The sequence below is a fragment of the Corvus kubaryi genome, unplaced genomic scaffold (assembly GCF_017639235.1).
Source record: "Corvus kubaryi isolate FWS band 111438036 unplaced genomic scaffold, C.kubaryi_AGA036_p1.0 37312, whole genome shotgun sequence".
Taxonomy (NCBI): domain Eukaryota; kingdom Metazoa; phylum Chordata; class Aves; order Passeriformes; family Corvidae; genus Corvus; species Corvus kubaryi.
Genome location: NW_024581098.1, coordinates 2,106,015 through 2,124,248, shown reverse-complemented (window position 1 = coordinate 2,124,248; position 18,234 = coordinate 2,106,015). Strand labels below are relative to the sequence as shown.

The 18,234-nt window shown below is 35.2% G+C and overlaps 1 protein-coding gene across 4 annotated transcripts in view; it reads left to right on the top strand.

Moving 5' to 3' along the window:
* The window catches only part of SNTG1 (syntrophin gamma 1), a 334,181-nt gene that overhangs the window by 244,037 nt on the left and 71,910 nt on the right, over window positions 1-18,234 (top strand). For all 4 annotated transcript variants that reach the window (XM_042029036.1, XM_042029033.1, XM_042029034.1 and 1 more), the window contains one exon: window positions 16,691-16,729. In XM_042029036.1, the coding sequence (XP_041884970.1) occupies window positions 16,691-16,729 (39 nt within the window). The remainder of the gene's footprint in view (window positions 1-16,690; window positions 16,730-18,234) is intronic.

The following is an 18,234-nucleotide window of genomic DNA, read 5'->3' as shown; positions in this document are numbered from 1 at the left end:
TTAGACACAGAATTAAAAAATCATAAAATACTGCTGGAAAGGAGGCAATCAGGCAGTTAAAGAATGCCTGTCCATCTCACCTGTGACTACTTAATGGTTCAGTGTCATAAAATACAACATAAAGTGCAACTGGGGAAGAATTTGATTTGTGTTAATCCTTACACTTACTTTTAGCTGCATTAGCAGAAATGTGATGTAAAGTCAATGCAGATATACAATTTAGCTTGTCAACATGCTAATTCCAATTTTATTCATAAGGTTACTTTTTAAAAGTCAGAAAGCAAACCTTATTTATATTTCTAATTGCTGATAGATATTCTACTTCTCTTCCAGTGCGATTCATTGAAACCACACAGAACAGTAAAAAGTGTTCTTGTGCCCACTATATGCTGACCATTCAAGTAATAGATCCCATTGTTCAGAGGTAGATTTGAATATGTACAACAAATATATGCAGATGTGATATATTTGCATGTTTTATTAGTTTCCTGTTTGTACAGATGATGAATCTTAATAAAAAACCAGAGTAAAATAGTATATGTTCAAATTCCAAAAATATTTCTATGTCTGTTGGTGAACAAACACACAAGTTTATGGCTGTTTACTCCAGGGAAAAATCTGTTGCCTGCCTAGGAGAAAATATTGTTTTCACTGTGTTTATTTCCTAAAGCAATTTTTAAGGTAATAAAAAGGATGAAAAACTTCCTGTGATGTGTCAACATCCTGGGCCTTCTCACATAATTTGTTCGATTTAACATTGTCAGAGGAGTTTCAGCAGTTCTTCTTCTCTGGTATCTGATTGCCAAGGAACTAGACTTCTCTTTTTATAACTACTTTCTAATTTAGCTAATCTCACAGAAATGGTAGCTGTTTGTCCCTGAAAGGCAAGATCATCTCCACCCAAATTCCCTATGTAATAAAGGGATACTAAAAAATGTCTTCGAGACTTGAAGGAAGTGAACCCATCCTCTTAACATAGACAGTTACTTCTATCCCATTAACTATATAAAGAACACAGATATCTCCAGAGGGTAGTTCCATCTCCTTGAATTAAGTACTTACCTCTCCCACTTCTAATAGGAAATGGCAAGAGGGTGCTTTAGCATAATAGCCTACAGGTTGTTAGAGTCACCCTGACATGAGAGACAGGAATTCTCCGTGCTACTCAGCCTGCAGCATGATGCCGTCTGCCTCACAGCTGGCCAAAGGATGTCCAGGGACAACGCGAGGCTGAGGCTGTGCTCCTCCTTCCAGAGGCTGTTCTCTGTGCTATCCATAGAGCTGCATGCAGAATTCTTGCCAATGCTGCTGACAGGAGACAAGGGGCTCATTCATATTGTCTGGTAGGATTCATCCAGCAGGAGTACTGCTTAAGTGTAGCAGATAAATACTTCTCCTCCTGCAGCCTGAGTACTGTGTCTCCCATATCTTGGGTGGGCACTCTGGTATTATCTACCATTACCAAATTGGACGCTTCACTCCCTATACTACAGTGTAACTTTCATTTTTGCAGATTTTTTATCCCAGCTTAGTTCCCTGATTTTATAAACAGTTCAGCACCGCAAACAGTTGTGTTAGCACAATTGAAAGGCTGGGTACATTGTGTGGATATATAAGCCGGATGAGAAAAGTCCACATGAATTTCTGCAGCCAAATTTTCCATGAAAGAGAAAGATCAGCAAAAATAGACCTCATGTAGACGTCTTTTACTTAGCAGCTGGGGATTTTCTATATTTGTGAATGTTGTAGTCAGATAAGCCTTCTTTACCTTTTTCCCTTCTTCTGTCTTCCTTCGCAATTCCCAGAAGTTTTAAAAACTAATGAAAGTGTCTCAGGTTTTGAGAAGAAATTAAAATCCATGCTTCTTGAGATGCTCTCACCTTATAGGAAGCATTCTGCACCATTTTGGAGTGCTGAGACTTCTTAACTTGTGGCATAATTTGTGTGAAAAAAATTGCTTTGAGGAAGTCAGATTGATGCATAATGCATGAGAAATGGACTCAATCATTTCTGAATAAAGTGTGTAAATAAAAATATTTCTTGCTTTTCTTTTCCTCTTTGCTTTCCCATTCATTGTGGCTGCTGTTTTCCCTTCCCAGGTGCAGATGTACCTGGGGAAAATTATGGCTTTATTGTAGCATTATCATTGCATAGGGAAAATACAAGTTTTACTGGGTATTTTTGGATATATATTTGTTTAATATTTCTTCACTGGAATACCAGCCTACAGCAGCTGTGTAGATTTAGAAGAAATCATAGCATCCATTAACCTGCTTTACTATTTTGTTCAGAAAGGAAAAAATATTCCTCTTCTCATATATGCATTATGAAAGATGCACCGAGGATTCCCATTCATGTAGGAGGAGAGAGGTAATCAAAACATTGTGGAAGCAAAATGATGGAATAACCTAAACTGTCTCTAGAACGGAAAAAAATGAATGTAAAGTTTAATCCTCAAAACCTTTAGTAATGTGGATTTTATTGGTAAATGTCCACAGAATTGTGAATATCATTTTAGTCAGCACCACTCACAAAGAAAGGTTCTGCCAAAGAGACAAAAAGGCCCGACATTTAGACACCTGTTCTACTGTTTCAGATCCCATTTCATGTATTAATTATTATTAATCACTTCCATGAAGTGTTCCGAGGTGTTGAAATGAGTTTTCCTGAGATACTCCAGATGTCTGGAAAGAAAGTCATGGAGATTTTTTATTGCAAGAGGAGTCATGGAAACGCAAATGTGAAGCAAATCTTAAAGGGCCTTTGCTTTATGTTTATTAAATTAAGTACAAATGACCAATGACTACAGCAATGTTTGGGCTTTCACCTGTACATATTTTTGTATGATGGAGATGTTACAGGGAGTGAATATATTATTTTTATCAATTATTTTGTTCTATGCCAGGCAGAAAAGCACAGGTGGCTCCTCAAACTCAAATTTAAGTAGTATGTGCATTCCATTTAAATGTTTTTCTCATTTTGTAGCTGTAGAAATATTAATTTTAACAGCTTTACTTTTTTTACATCATAAATAGAGTGTTCCACAAGGAGAAACATGTCCTTAGGCTGACATAGCCCCTATAGAGTTATGGAGCTAACATTCTTTTCCCGCTACTCTTTAAATAATTGAAAAGTCGCAGTGTGTATGCAAGTTTGGTATCAGAATTATTTCCTTTTTCACCAGATTAACATAAATGGATCTTTGTATTGCTGTATACACATAAACTATATTTTAAAATATTATAGCAAGCCAAGTCCTAAGAGGCTATTCACAAGCTGTTTTAAACAGTTTCTTTTTAAAGTTATGTGCTTAACAAGATAGGCAGTATACCTCTCCAGACTATTTAGCAATGTATCTCTGCACCTTAATTAAGCTAGCTACTCTTGCTGCAGCAGTATGGCTATTAGCTCATTCACTTACCAAACAGTAACCATAAACAGGATTTTCATCTCAAAAATATAAAAAGCAGCAGTCAGGAAAACAGAGTATGCAATTTGAATTAAAAAAAAAGAGCATTCCCTGTTGTTCAAATAGCAACTAGAACTCTCCAGAACATCTAGACTCGCAGATGGCTCTACCAGTAAATTAATTTTCCATTTACATAGCTGGATAGATTGTACGCCAAACCTGGCTTAAAGCAATTATAGTTCTCTGACCTCTGTTTAGTCTTCTGATCCAAACCCCACTTCTCTTTACCTTTGTAAGTTCATAGACCAAACCAAAAGAAATCACATCTTATGTGTATTATGCTTACATTTTTTAAAACCCTAGAAACAGACTCATGGAAACTTCCTACTGGTTCCTGGTTATAATACCACTTGGTCTTTACAGTGGAGTGACTTAGGAGCCTGTTTGCATCTTGACCAGGTCATCAGCAAATAATAAACACACCTCATAGCTTCACTGACCATGTTGGTTTTATGTTGTCAAAAGACAACTCTGAGGCATGCTTTTTTTTCCTTTAGATTTGAATAGACAACCCTATAGCTCCAGAAATGTTACACTTTCAGCTTAAAAAATGATAGTACTTTTTTTTTTTTTTTTTGCATGTTGGCATCTTCTATCCCAAGCATTAGAAGATTAGAAAAGTTAGTATTATTTAAGGGATTATTTTCAATAGTGCCAATCTTTTTATCAGTCTTTCATCAGCTTCTTAGTAGCTCTTGGTATTCTTTGTCTCTATCACTGTGTTTATTCCTGTTATTTCAGTAGAATTTCCTTTAGAGCACGAGTCTACTAATACAGTGTTACCAGTGCTAAATAACTTCTTTTACATTTTTATATATGAATACTTTTATAATCAAAAATCAATAGATAGCCATATTTTGTGTAAGATGCGTGCTCTACTAGTCCACTGGTAAGAAAAGGAACTTAAAGAAGGGGCATGGCTAAATGAAGAACTTTTCTGTATCCCAAAAAAGAGGAAATAAGTAGCACAGTAGAATTTGTAACTAGGAGTGGGCTTGGGAAATATCCCTTGTCTACGTAGAACTAGAAATGTGGTAGGACAAGATGAGATCTCAGCTGGCAAGTGATAAGAGTGAAAATAGTTTTGAGGCATACCATTGATAACAGAGAGGACAAGAAAAGGGTTGGTTGACTCCATATTGAAAAGAAAATTATTGGCAGACAGTGACAAGAAAGAAAAGGCATTGAATGCTCTTTTTGATAAGAATTTACTCAAAAGGTCAATTATAAAGAGGTGATTGTCACCACTGATAAATGTGACACAATCTTGAATAAAGTCAGATCATCTTAGAAACCAGAGAGGATATTAGGTGTAAATTAATGAGAAGCATTTTAGAAATGCGCATTCCAAATACGTCCTTATTACATTACTTAAAACCTACAAGAGATTGAGCTTCTGTTCCAAATGCTTTTGCTAAGTACAGGAAGTTTCTAGATGAAATAAATAGCACTGAAGTAGAAGTTATAAGTTTTGTGTGCCACAGAACAACCAGTGCCTATGGTTTCGGGGTAAAAACTGTCTTTGTAGAACTTTATTTCATTACTGGTTTTTTTCAGTTGTGACCAGCTTGGAACTAAATCTTTTGCAAGTTGTAATGTGTGTGTGAACATCCACCTAATTACTGCTAAGAACTGTTAGTACTCACAGTGAAAGAGTAATTCTATATTTGATGGCATTGCTGCCTTCATTCATCTTCAGGACTTTCTTCTCCGTGGGCTTTGAGCCTATGCTCTCACAGCAGTCTATGCTTTAAGAATAGGCATGATATTATTCAGATATTTAGTTGCTTTGTTCAGTTCTAATTTCTTATAATAATACACCATTTTTATATATATTACTATTGTAAGTGTTTTTATAATAATGTCAAGTTTATGCAGTTAATTCTCTCATTGTGGCAATATATAATAATGTGACCACATTCAATTTTAATTACTATGCAGCATCTGTTTTTCTTACAGCTTGACATAAGCATTTCACTTGTAAATTACAGCTTTTGTGTTCTTCTACTTATGCCATTGTCTTCATCATTATACCTTTGTTGAATAATTTGTTTTCCTGATTTTCCTTTTAACTACAGAGCTGGAGTAATTTTCTCAGCAAGTGTGTGCATGCCTTTTTCTTTCAGGAAAGGTAATGTCCATAATAGATAACTAGAACTTCACTAAAGTAATGAGAAAAGACATTATGGAAAAAAAAAAGAATATTTTTTAAATTGATTCCAGTAATTTAAATGTCATAGGGATGGTTCTTCCTTCGATACTGTTTTTAATGTTGAAACTTAGAGAAATTGACACGTTTCTATCTTGAAAATGTGGGACACTATTATTTGTATTTATATTTGTATTTATATGATATTATAGAATCTTAGAACCCCAGGTTGGAAGGGGACCTTGAGGATCATCTGATCCCGTCATTCTTGGCAAAGACACAGTCTAGACAAGATGCCCAGAACCACATTCAGGTGAATCTGAAAAGTATCCAAAGTTGGGGGAATCCACCGCTTCCCTGTGGGGAGGTTTTTCCAATGACTGGTTGTTCTTGTCAAAACTTTTCCTCTTGTGTTTAATTAGAATCTCCACAGGAATATCTTGTATTCATTATCCCTGTCTTTTCCCTGTGACTCCTTGTAAAAAGGGAGTCTCCATCTTCTTTTTAGTCACCTTTTAAATACTGGAACAAGTAATAAGGTCTACCCTAACCCTTCTTTTTTCAATGCTGAACAATCCTAGTGCTTTTAGCCCTTCCTTGTATGGCAGGCTTCCCAGTCCTTTGACTGTCTTTCTGGCTCTTCTATGGACACTCTCTAAATCACGTTTGAACTACAAGAAATACTGATAGAGCAAAAAATATATACTTTTGACTAAACAATCTCCCTTACTGCTGAAATGCAATTCGGCAGGGAGTTGTTGTTCTGAAATCTGTCCAAAATGCACACTAAAGAAAAAGTCATCTATAAATTTGCTTGTAACATCCTCAGTGCCTGTCTTAGCCATTCTTAATGGCAATAAATTGGCAGTTTATGAGAGGTTGGAGAAAATCTCATTGATCTTAACTATTATACCTCTTCCTATTTAAGGATTACAAGATCATACCCAAAGCAAAAAAAAATGCCATCTATTATTAGTGCCAGTTTAACAATATTGTTAAAATTAAATGGTCCTTTAACACACTTCTCAAAGAAGAAGGAAAAATAAGAGTCTGATCTTGAAAATTAATTCATTTGTGCAAAAAATTTTACCCTACACTTTTTTCTCCCTTGACATCTTCTACCCCTTGACCTACCTTTCATCCATGGTCCCACTGATACACAGCTCTTTACACTTGTATTTGACCATATTGATCAGTATTTGAGCATTCCTTTTCAGAAATGCCAGAAGAGACTAGAGAAAACACACATTTGCAGAGATTTTTGCATGCTATTTTACAATGAATTCTCAGTTATGAGGTAAAATTGGAGATCAATACAGAGAAGTGTATTCCTTAGAAGGGAAGGAAATTCAAGATTTTTTAAGCTAATGGCTCAGCAGCTTGTTATGAGAAAGAATGTTAAGGAGAGTCTGATCTTTTCTATTTATGGCAACGTGGAAGCTTTACTGCAAAAGAGTTTCTCATTAAAACTCAGCTCAGGGTATAACTGAATACAGTGCTAGAGTGAGTCTGTGATTAATCTGAATACAGAGTCGAGTGAAGCCTGTTATGTGTAAGGAGGAGGGGCATGGTGTATTTTATAAAATATGAGGACATGACTTTTAAATATACAATCACTACAAAGTAATTTTGGAGTGTTTCAAGTGAAATTTAAAATGATGGGTTATACAGATGAATGGGGAGCTTCCAGCAGAAGCACGTACTAAAAAACTCAGCGGTTTGTACCTATCTTACAGTGACATATGAAATTTCTTTTTCTTTTGTAATATAAAATTTACCAGTTGTGTTAATACCAAGTTAATTATCATGTAAACCTAATTCTCAACAGCTATTTCATATTATGTCAAGCAAATTATCTAAGTAATGTAATAACAAGAGATTCTTTTAGCTTACAAGCAGTTTATCTGGTGCTGTCAGCCAAACTGCCTTGTAAATATTGCTGTTATTTCTGAGAGCTTCAAGAGTATAGAATTGTGTAATTCTTTTAGACAGAAGAAGTGAAATGTGACACAATACAACAAAGACAAGGTGCTTCTATAATTTTATTTTTAATCCACTCAAACTAAAGTAATGAATGGGTTGATTATGGAGTGGTGGAAGATATAATACCTGTAAAGACTACAAAAAGCCTCTTTAGTTTGTTGCCTCAGGTAAAGGTATTTGTCTATGCCACTGGCAACTGACCAATTTAATGAATGTTGCCAGCAGGAATTCATTTAGACTGGTATACTGTGGTGTAAGTATTAAATGTATTTAAAAAATCACTGGGTACATTTCTATTAGGTTCTGTCAAGAGGGTTAATTGTCTCATGTTATATATAATTGTATATGATGTGACTGTATAAAATTCCTCATTTCTTTTGTTATTTTACTACCCCTTTTGCCATATGAAATGCTTGAGTGTGAACTAAAAATGTACCAAACTGAGGCGTCCTGAACCAATGCAAGCATGGCAAACTGTGAGCTCTTCGTGGGCAAGGTCAGTAGACTGTAGACTGAGGCCATAGGAACAAAACAGGTTTAGTTGCAGTCTTCAACAGACTGCTTTATTCTATTTCAGTCTAGTCAGAATGAAAAGACCAGGTTAGAAAGAGGGACCTAAAAGGCAAGGAGCTATTTGACTCAGTAAAGAAGTGGGTCAAAAGCTGTGGATAAAACTCTTATTGGGAAGGAATACAAGGAGAGTAATGAGCTTGAGCAAACATATTGTATACAGAGCAAACCTATGACGAAAATGTAAGTTGTGTTGTGAGGTATTTTTCTTCCAATACTTGCTAACAGTTCAAGCAGAAACTTTAGATGGGAACCAAAACTATAGGTGTCTAAATCCAAATCTTAAACTGAATTTGTAGGAGTTATGGTTTGCAGTTCCCTTCCCAAAGAAGGCTGAGGGGAGAAGGTACCTCAGCTGTAATTTATATGCTGGTGAAATCTCATAAGAAGTGGGTAGAGAAATTACATGAGAAAGCCGTCAGAGAGAGTGAAATCTGGAATGGGGGTGTGGAGAAGATGATTGGTAACAAGCCAGGAAGATCTACAATAGCACCTACTGTGAATGAGGAAAACCTAGCTAACAAGATATTTCAACTCACAGGTCTTCTTCAGAGGGAAATGATCCCTTCTCAGGCAGTGATGCATTATAATCACAGGAGCTGAAGTTTCAAGCTTCAATGACAGAGTGGATTGAAAATAAAATGAAAGCCTGGCAGGCTGGAAAAGCTGTGAGATTAAGTATCATTCTTCCCATGAGGAAGAGATGTATTGGTTTGTCATGAGTGTCTCACTCCTGTGTGTGATGAAAACTTTGGTCTAGCATCTGGACCTAATATTGTGGAAAGTCTTCTGTCTCCCAGGAGCTTAAATCTGAGGGGTATTGCCTAAGCCATCTAGTCAAATGACAGTTAGCTGGGACTGCTCATTCATGCAGGTGTGACTGATTTCAGTGTCAGTCTAAGCAGATAAAAAGTGGCTGTGAGACTCTTGAAGGAAGGCTGTGGGGGTCAGAGCTGTTGTAATGTGCTAGTCAGGCCTCCTGGTCATTCAGAAAAAATGTGTGTCCTACAGTGCTCATATGCAGAAGTAGCATATGCAGTAGGCTCTGGCTTCTTTGACAATAGCATGAACTTGAAATGGAACTGAAATGGAACTGGCTTTGCCTGAAGAAAAGAATAACGTTTCAACTTAAGAAAAACTACACAAAGGACAAGCAGTTTCTTCTTTGGTTCTGTGATGGATTACATGAGAAACAACGGGATTAAACTGCAACTGGAAAGAGTCTGGTTCAATACAAGGAAAACTTCCAGTGCTAAGTAAAGCTGTAGTTGCTAATAGATTGACTTATGAGGCATTAAGAGACTCATCATGGCAGGACTGTACAAATGGGTTCGAGAAACAGCTTTAATCTATTGAGTTGTTTTTCAGCCATATGTTTCTGTTCTTTTGTATTATCATAGAATGAACAAATTCATATCAGTGCTTACAACTTGCATTCAGAAATACTAGGATAAGTCAAACTACAGCTACCATTAAATTAAAGCTTTCCCCCTGTTCCTTTGTCATTCTGCAAAAAATTCTGAAAGTAAATATTATATACTAGATATTATATTGTCTAAATGTTATGTTGTAATGAAATTGTAAGTGGAAAGTAAAATTGAAGTTGGACTTATCTATATCATTTAATTGCCTTGAAAAATTGAGAAGTAATGAAGTCTGGTATTTTAAACCAGGAGAGACATATAGATCAATTTTTAACAATTTAATAGTCTGGTTTCTGCTGGAAAAATGACATGGCTTCCTTACTCTGCAGTAATAAGTAACACCAGCTTTTTTTACTCTTAGTGTGATTGATACTGCAGTAATCATACTCCAGTGAGCAACTGCTATTATGATATAAGCCACAATTATCCAGTTGCATTTCATTATCTGAAGCAATGATCCCTTCTGCTCTCCTCCTGGGTCAGGCTTTTTTTCCCATCTTTTCAATTCTTATTGTTCACAGTCCTTCTAATACATCTTCAGTATAGAGACATATGTTTCTTTCAGATGAGACCATAATAGCTTCTTCAGGCACTGGATTTAATTTGTTTTCCGTGTCTCTAATAATACGCATGTTGCTGTTGGTATTTTATTTATGGAGATTCACTGTTATAAAACTGTGTTTGTAACACATGTATCTTCTTTAAAGAGGCACAACAGCAATATTGTCATTAAGGCAACATCTAGTTTTAGGAATGGCTGTTAAATATTGCAGCATTAAGTGAAGCCATTCATCTGTTAAACAAAAAAAACCCACAACGCTTTTTAACTTTTTTTTAATTTGAGTAAAATTAATTGCATTCCTATTATTGGAACATCACAGATGTTTGAAGAGTAGATTTGTTTTGTCCTTAAGATCCCACTATACTTTCCTGTAATAGGTGCAAATCTGGTATTTCTTTCTGATATTCATCCATTACTGCTGTGCTTGGAGTGTTCAGTGTATCACTGAATCCCTTTGAGTGAGAAAGGAAAGGCTTGATAGTACACAGGTTTTTGATCCCATTTCAGATGGCCATTTGTGCTTTGATAGTGCTTTTACATGTCCTAAATTAATAATAACTCTCAATATACAAATATTTTCTTTCAAAAGCTCAACGCCTCTCTTAGGAAGGATTAGTATACATCTTCTGTTTTGGGGGGTGCATTCCTGAGTTTTACTAGCCATATTTTGTTGCCCCAAAAATATTTATCAAATACCAGCATCTATTGGAACTCATGAAGACATGGAAGCCCTCTGCATATTTTGTGCAACTGGCTAATACAAAGGCAGTCAGTAGAATTTAAAAGGAAGCTTGTAGAGCTCTGCTTTCCAGATGAGACCTCAAGACTAGCTCAGGCCTCTCTTCCTCTCCTTCTATGTAGGATTAAAACGAAACCTTTTAGTTTCCATATGGATGAAGATGATCCGTGAGCACTGTTATACGGTACCAGAATAAAGATCCATCTACTCCTGTGTCTGGTGATAGCAAAAGAATAATTATATTTCCCTTTCTCTTTCCAGCCATCTGCTACTTTAGGACTTCTTCAGACAGCTGATTAGGGACTTCCTGGATTATGTCTATTGTGCCCTCATTGTCTATAAAATTGACAAATATTTGATCTCTTTTTTGTAATTTTTTGGCTCCCAAGAGAGATTTTATAACCTTGATTATATAAGCTGAAACATACCATCTTGGTTCTCACTTTTGTTCTCATCTAGGAACCATAGTGAGGATGACTCAGCCTGCAGGTATCTATAGGAACAGACTCGAAAGCAGAGGTCATGCCTGTGCTTATGCATTATTCAGTGTTAAATCAAGCCTCTCCTCTGTGTAACTGTTCATATATTCTGGAGTTTTTCCCTTTCTTCCTTCAAGGAAGTTGATGCTGAGTTCCTTCAGGCTGAGTGTATTTGCAATCCAGTGTGTCTAGTCTTGAGAAAAATCCAACTAGGACATGAAAATGCTAGAAATTATGGAAGTAATCCCAATCTTTTATCCTTTGAACCATTCCGCTGGTAAAATGTGATCAACACACAACAGAGAATGATGCCATCACTGGTAGAACAAGAAGCAGATGTGAATGTTGCATTAAATACTTCTATGCTCCGATATTTTCCAGAACATATTGACTGATCATTAAGCATAACTTAGCTTATATGGATTTTTAGTGTGAACTCTAAAATCTACTGCAGCTTGTAAAACCAGCATCAAGAATTGCTATATTCAGTCTATAGGCAATTATACATATATCTGAATGCATTCACCAATATATTATGTATTTTGTATGGGCTTTTGCGTGCTTCTTTCAAATCTTCTCTGATTCTTTCAATGAACATATACATTTGGATAACAAAGTTTCACAATCTTACCACAACTTACCTATCCCACTGAGCAAAAAAAGCCTAGCAAGGACAGAAAGTAAGACTAGCCAACTACTAATTTAAAGTTTTATGTACTCTTTCTTACTCATTCATTAGCATAAGATTATCACAGCATGGACTCATGTTTTCTTCCAAATTGTAATGATCTTGCTTCCTGTTTGGAATCACTTAACATCCCAATGGCACAAACTGTATTGTTGCTTGTCTTCATCTCAATGCATGAGATGAAGAACTAGCTAATGAATTTACATTTTTCTCTATCTATTATATTTTAATTACCTGTTAATGAATGTAAATCAGCAGTTGTGTAATGCAAACAATTGATGGAGAAGGTTACAGAGTCTAAATGGTTTAGGGAAATCCATATATATGGCTAGCATAAATTAAAAAAATAAAGGGTTCTTTTTTAACTGGAAAGTTACTGTGACCTGCAAAGTTACGTGATATCTACAGACGGCAAGAAAATAAGAGATCAAGTCATATGTGAAAGTGTGGGAGAATCTTATTTACTGCCTAAGTCAGCAAAATACTGAGCAGGAACTGGTGCCCACTTGTTTCATATGTTGGCCTTCTGTCTTGGCTGTTCCCCTAAGTACTCCAAGAGAATGGTGTCTGTCAGGATCTCTGTCCTAACACTACTATATTATTTTTTCTTGCAGAGGACCAGTTGTGTTACCTGAGTCTTACACTGTATATTAATCATCTTTCCTATTATGCCTTTAGAACTCTGAGTCTAATTTACAATACAGTTTGTCATTAAATAGGATCAAAGCAGGTGTGGTATACATAGATTTTTCAAGCATCTGATTGCTTCCATTTAAATTTTTAAGGATTGGAGAAACCTGGAATCTCTTGATCTTACTACTCTTAAGAGTCGTTAGTGCTCACTGAAAGTTACATTTCCTCGTCATCTCATGGGGATGCAGTGACTAAATTGGAATAAATAGCAAATTTCATTAATATAAATAAGTAAGAAAGGTCAAACATACCCCTAATAAATAGTAGTTTTCAAATTACACTTTAAAATCTTCATATGGAATCTGAAAATAGTTATTGATGTGCTATTTGCTCAAAGAAGGTCTGAAATAGCATCTCTCAGAGGAGTCAACAATTCAGTTCAGCTTTAACTGAATGTGAAAGTTTAAAACCCAGCTTTTATGAGCTTAATCAGCTGTATTTCAGCTGAGAGCAACAATGATAGGCTACAATTCATGCAAGAAGATAATAGCATGGAGCAGTATTCTTTTGCATTACTGCTTCTCTGGCATGAAGACTTTTAAGTAATAAAATTTCAAAAGCCCCAAACATTTGCAATCATTTGCACACCTGAAGCCAAAGTCTGCTAATTTGTGTACATGCTGAGAAGTGCTCTGTTCCATTTTCTTTTTGTTTCCTCTGCAGAGCAGGCACAGCCATCATTGTGAAAATATCAATCTGTGATTGCAATATCTCGTGCACAAAAATGACTGAATTTGGCCATTCTTCATCATGTTCCACTTCATAGCATCTCCCTGCCCAGTATTCGTCATGTCTGTGATGGCCAAACATACTGCCAGATGAACTTTTGGAACATATCTAGTCAAGTGTATTTATACCATTAACAAGCAGTTCTGCTTCGAAATCATCCTTGATAGTTTTCACAAAAATATACTCTTCCCTTCCCTGAAATTGTTCAAAGCCAGAGCTCTGGATGGAACTATGAACAACCTGCTCTAGTGAAAGGTGTCCCTGACCATGGTAAGGGGGTTGGAACTAGATGATCTGTAATGTTCCTTCCAATCTAAACCATTCTATGATTCTGTAATCCCATTATTGGTCTCGTATCATCACCACTTGCCTATCTGCTTGTCAGATGCAAGATACTGCAGAGACCTTCCTTTTGACTCCTTCTTCCTCCTTCTACCTTGAGCTGATCATGAGACCCCAAATTACTTTTTCTATGGTGTTCTTAGATTTTTTTTTTCCTAATTTGCGTTCATAGAAATTGAACCAGAATAGAAAATCATCCCTCAGCACCTGTTTTTTGTGCTTGAAGTAGAAGCAGGTAGTTCTTGCTAGCTTCAAATCAGCTGACGTTGCCTTCAGAAAAGTTTGTTTTCTAGCTTCTTCTTGTGTCTCCTTTTATGCCATTCCTGATTTTTAATTGCTCTGTATAAACACATCTTTGTAAAGAATATTCTCAGAATGCCTCTTTTTTTTTTTTTACTGTAAGTATCCGCTGCTGTGTTTTACTTAAAAATATTACATTCATGTATATTTGCAGTGTATTGTACTGTTGTCCTCTGATGAAAACAAATTCCATTTAATTGCATCAGTTACATGGTGTTGTGTGCTGTGATTGTGCTTAATAACTCATAGTATTACAATGAGTTCAGTAAAATTATGGAAGACTGAAGCAACAGTTGTCTTTCAGATAAGCTGTAAAGTAACAAGATTTTTTTTCTTCTTTTCATGTATGGAAAATGTTTACTTTTAGGTTTTACTTGCCAAATATTATAGATCTGTAAATTAAATTTTACTCAATGTACATTGTAACATGCTGGGAAGAACATATGAGTACCACTCAATTGTAGAACCTTATTTTTCTGTAATGTCCAAATTTATGCATGTGAATCATGAACATTTAGGTGTTCCTAAAACTAATCATACTTAACAGTTTTTATTTTCAGGTGGACTTGAACAACTATAATGCAATTTTCAAACTGTAAAAGAATTTAAAATAATGCATTTCAAGAAATCGCCATATGACCTGAAAGATAAACATATTTGTTTTAATTATCAAAATAACAGTGGTTAAAACAACCATGTAATGTAGGTGCTTAGATCCTACTTTACAAAAATGAGCTGGAAATTTTTTAATGAGACAATGATTTTTCAAGTATGTATTTACATTTTACAGGAACATTCAAAGTACACTAATGCACTCTATATCTGTTAAAAAAATGCAATCTCTGTGTTTGAAGTAAAAAACCAGCCCTAAATTATTTAATCTGAAACTGTGACTTGCCGCTAAATAGGTATTTTCAGTATTTTGTTTATAAAATAAAATCTCTTTTTCTTAACATTTCTTAACATTTCTTAACAATTCTTAACATAAAATTCTTTCATAATTTAAAATTTTCAGGCTATTTGCTTAAATTAGATGAAAATACATGGTTTTGACAAGGATTTATTAGTTTCTACTAACACAAGCAGGGATTTATCATGCTGGAGTAATTAATGTTTGGTTTAGGGATAAATACCAGAAGTCTTTGAATATTTTTTTCTGTCAAAAAATGTGGGGTTTATTTCCTTTTTCTTTAAAATAACATTTAAGGTAGTTGTTATCATGTATGGATTAATTTTATACTATTTCTTTGTCCATTGAATCTCCTAGCTCCTCTAATGCTCCTCCTTACCTAGCATTGAAGAAAGGAGGAAGCTGAGGCTAGTGCACATGCAAGAAGGAAGGATAGAAATGCTCCTCTGACAATTTTGATGCAGGATAAATTTGAAAACCAACTGAAATTGCTTGCAGCATGTTCTTGACAGTGGGAATTATCCTTTGATAGCAAAGCTGTGGGATGTCAGTGACAGACTTGCTCAGTATTTGCATGAGGAATGCAAAGAGCTTGCTGCTGCAGCCTGGTTTTGAAGTCAGCAAAGTACAGTTTTTGCCACTCGCATCTCTGCATGCAGTTGTTTAGGGACAACATTGTGAACACTGGAGTGAGTGAAGTTCAGTGGTGATTCTTCTTTTCTTCATGAAGGTTGGTTGAAGCAGTTTAATGTTATACTGTGGTTTCCAGATCATTCAGATACATTCTATATAGATACCTAGTTGACAATGTCTTTAATTTAAATGTTTATTCTAGGTATTAACTTAAATGTTTATTCTAGGTATTAAGTATCTGTCATGAGTGAACCGTTTAGATTTTCTAGGTTGTCAAAAGCTTTCAGAGCTTATGCTTAAAAAACAACATTTTTGTTCTAGTAATGGGAGGAATGGGTATGCTCTACACATAATTATTTTTGTATTGGACACTTCTGTGTCAGAAAGCTGGCAGTGCTTGTTTAGATGGAGTCCATGAACTGCAGGGCTAAACATGAACTCCTCATGAATTAGTTGTCTCACTATCACCTAGGGATATCATCGAATGTTTTAAGAAAAAATTACTTGAAGAATTATCAGAAGTGATTTTGCATACTTGGTTTTGTGCCTAGGATAAACGGGTAGAGTAAGGGATGTTTCCAAATCTGTTCCAGCCCAAATTTTCTTAAGGAAAGGAACTTGCTTAAAGTTTGATGACTGTGGTGGTTGGCAGTTAGTTGCTCTGATGTAATTTTATGTAGAGTTAAATATTCTAGTTTATTTTATAGCTTCTAAGAATAAAAATAAAAAAAATAAAAGACATAGTGTTTTAGAATTTAGAAATAATGTTGCATGTATTCACCTCTCCTGTATTCTGAAGAGCAGAATGAACCACAAAGTGACCACAGAAATAAACCATTATTCAAAAGAGCTTGTCAAAGGTTTCAGTCCCTTTACTGCAGGAAATTTTATTGTCTTTTTTGCAAACATCATTTGAAAGGGACAGTCTGATATATCTGTCTAAAATCCAGTTGGTTGTTTTGGTTTTGTTTTTTCTTCTAGTGACTGAGTATTAATCTATTTCTTTATTCATTTTTATAGATTAAAAAAATCAACAGGAATTTTCCCGTAAACCAGCAGGTAAGAAAAAGAACATTTGGGTTTTTTTTATTTATAATTCTAATTCTCATTTTAACTATCTTTAATTGTGTGGTAGCTGTTCATTATTCTAACTGAGGAATTCTCAGTAGATTTTCTTTAGAGAGTACCTTGGTGTTTCTACTTTCTCATCTCAAAGGAAATTGGAGTGTTTCATCAAAGTAAGAACACACCTAATTTTTTCAAATTAACCTATTTGATGCAGGTATATACTTCAGATTGTGTCTTACCAATTTTACTCTAAAAGGAGAATGTTATTATCTTTTTACACAATTAGCCTGAATACGTCAATGTTCCAAAATTCTAAAAATGTGTGGTCTTTTGGGTTTTTTTGGGGTTTTTTTTGCCTATTGACAAATGAAGGCATAAAAATTAATATTTGCACAACATTATGGAGCAGGCCAATAGCAGAATTTTGAATAAACAGAATCTGATGGTCTTCCAGTTCATCCACTGGCAGTCTCACATTACTGGAAGAAACTGGAGTATCTTTCAAAAAGAAAGTAGGATTCCTTGAATAGGGATGCTTTCTTGTAAAATGTATTATGAGCACAATTGCTGCTATTCTCCACATCTCTGTATCAGGTGATGGGGTCTAGAAGGGATAGATCTTTTCCTCTTGAAAAATCTGTTCTTCCCACAATTATTTTTAAAGACACAAACCTTCTAATTTCTAGAGACCATAGTAAGAATGGACAGCAGCCACACCTCCTCAAAAGGATCAAGGTATCTTTTAGAAAACTATGTAAACAAAGTAAGAATTAAAATTATCAGAGTAAAGCTCAGTACACTGTAAAGTTAATTAAGTATGTATGTTTTGTGTGTATGACAACTATTACATTATGATGATTTCCTTTTAAGAAATATTTGATAAGGGGAAACAGAGGAACCTTATTCATAAGAAGGAAAAAAACTACTTCCTTGTAGCAGGATTGAGGTGTAGATATGTATAGGACTGAGCTGTAAACTTGCCTTCAAGAGGACAGATTCGAGAAAGAAAAGTGCTTTCATCTCCCTTACACCACATCTTCAGTTAGTCAATGTATTTCTCAGTTCCCTATCTCTGGTCCAACTTTACTTATGTGGAATTGTGCTGAGTGTAACTCACAAAGGAGGAAGATACTTTTATTTTGTTTACTGTTTTCTTGATGAGAAGATCCACAAATGTAATAAATTAATGACAATGACAATAATATAATGCTACTAATAGTAACAATAAGGACAACTATATGGGTAAGTATAAATGAAGCTGCAAAAAATGGAGTTAACCCTTGCATTTGGGCATTTTCAGAATAGTTTATATAACATCAGATGCAGACAGTGCAAAGATATGCTCCTGTCTCAAAAGAGGGAAGAAGATACTGCCTAGTGAACAAAAAGCAGTTAACTAGCTCCATTTTCACTGTTATGATTTACCCTGAACTTGTCTCTTTGCTTTTATTACTGTAACAAAAATATAAACAACAGTTATAATGTCCCATCAGTCT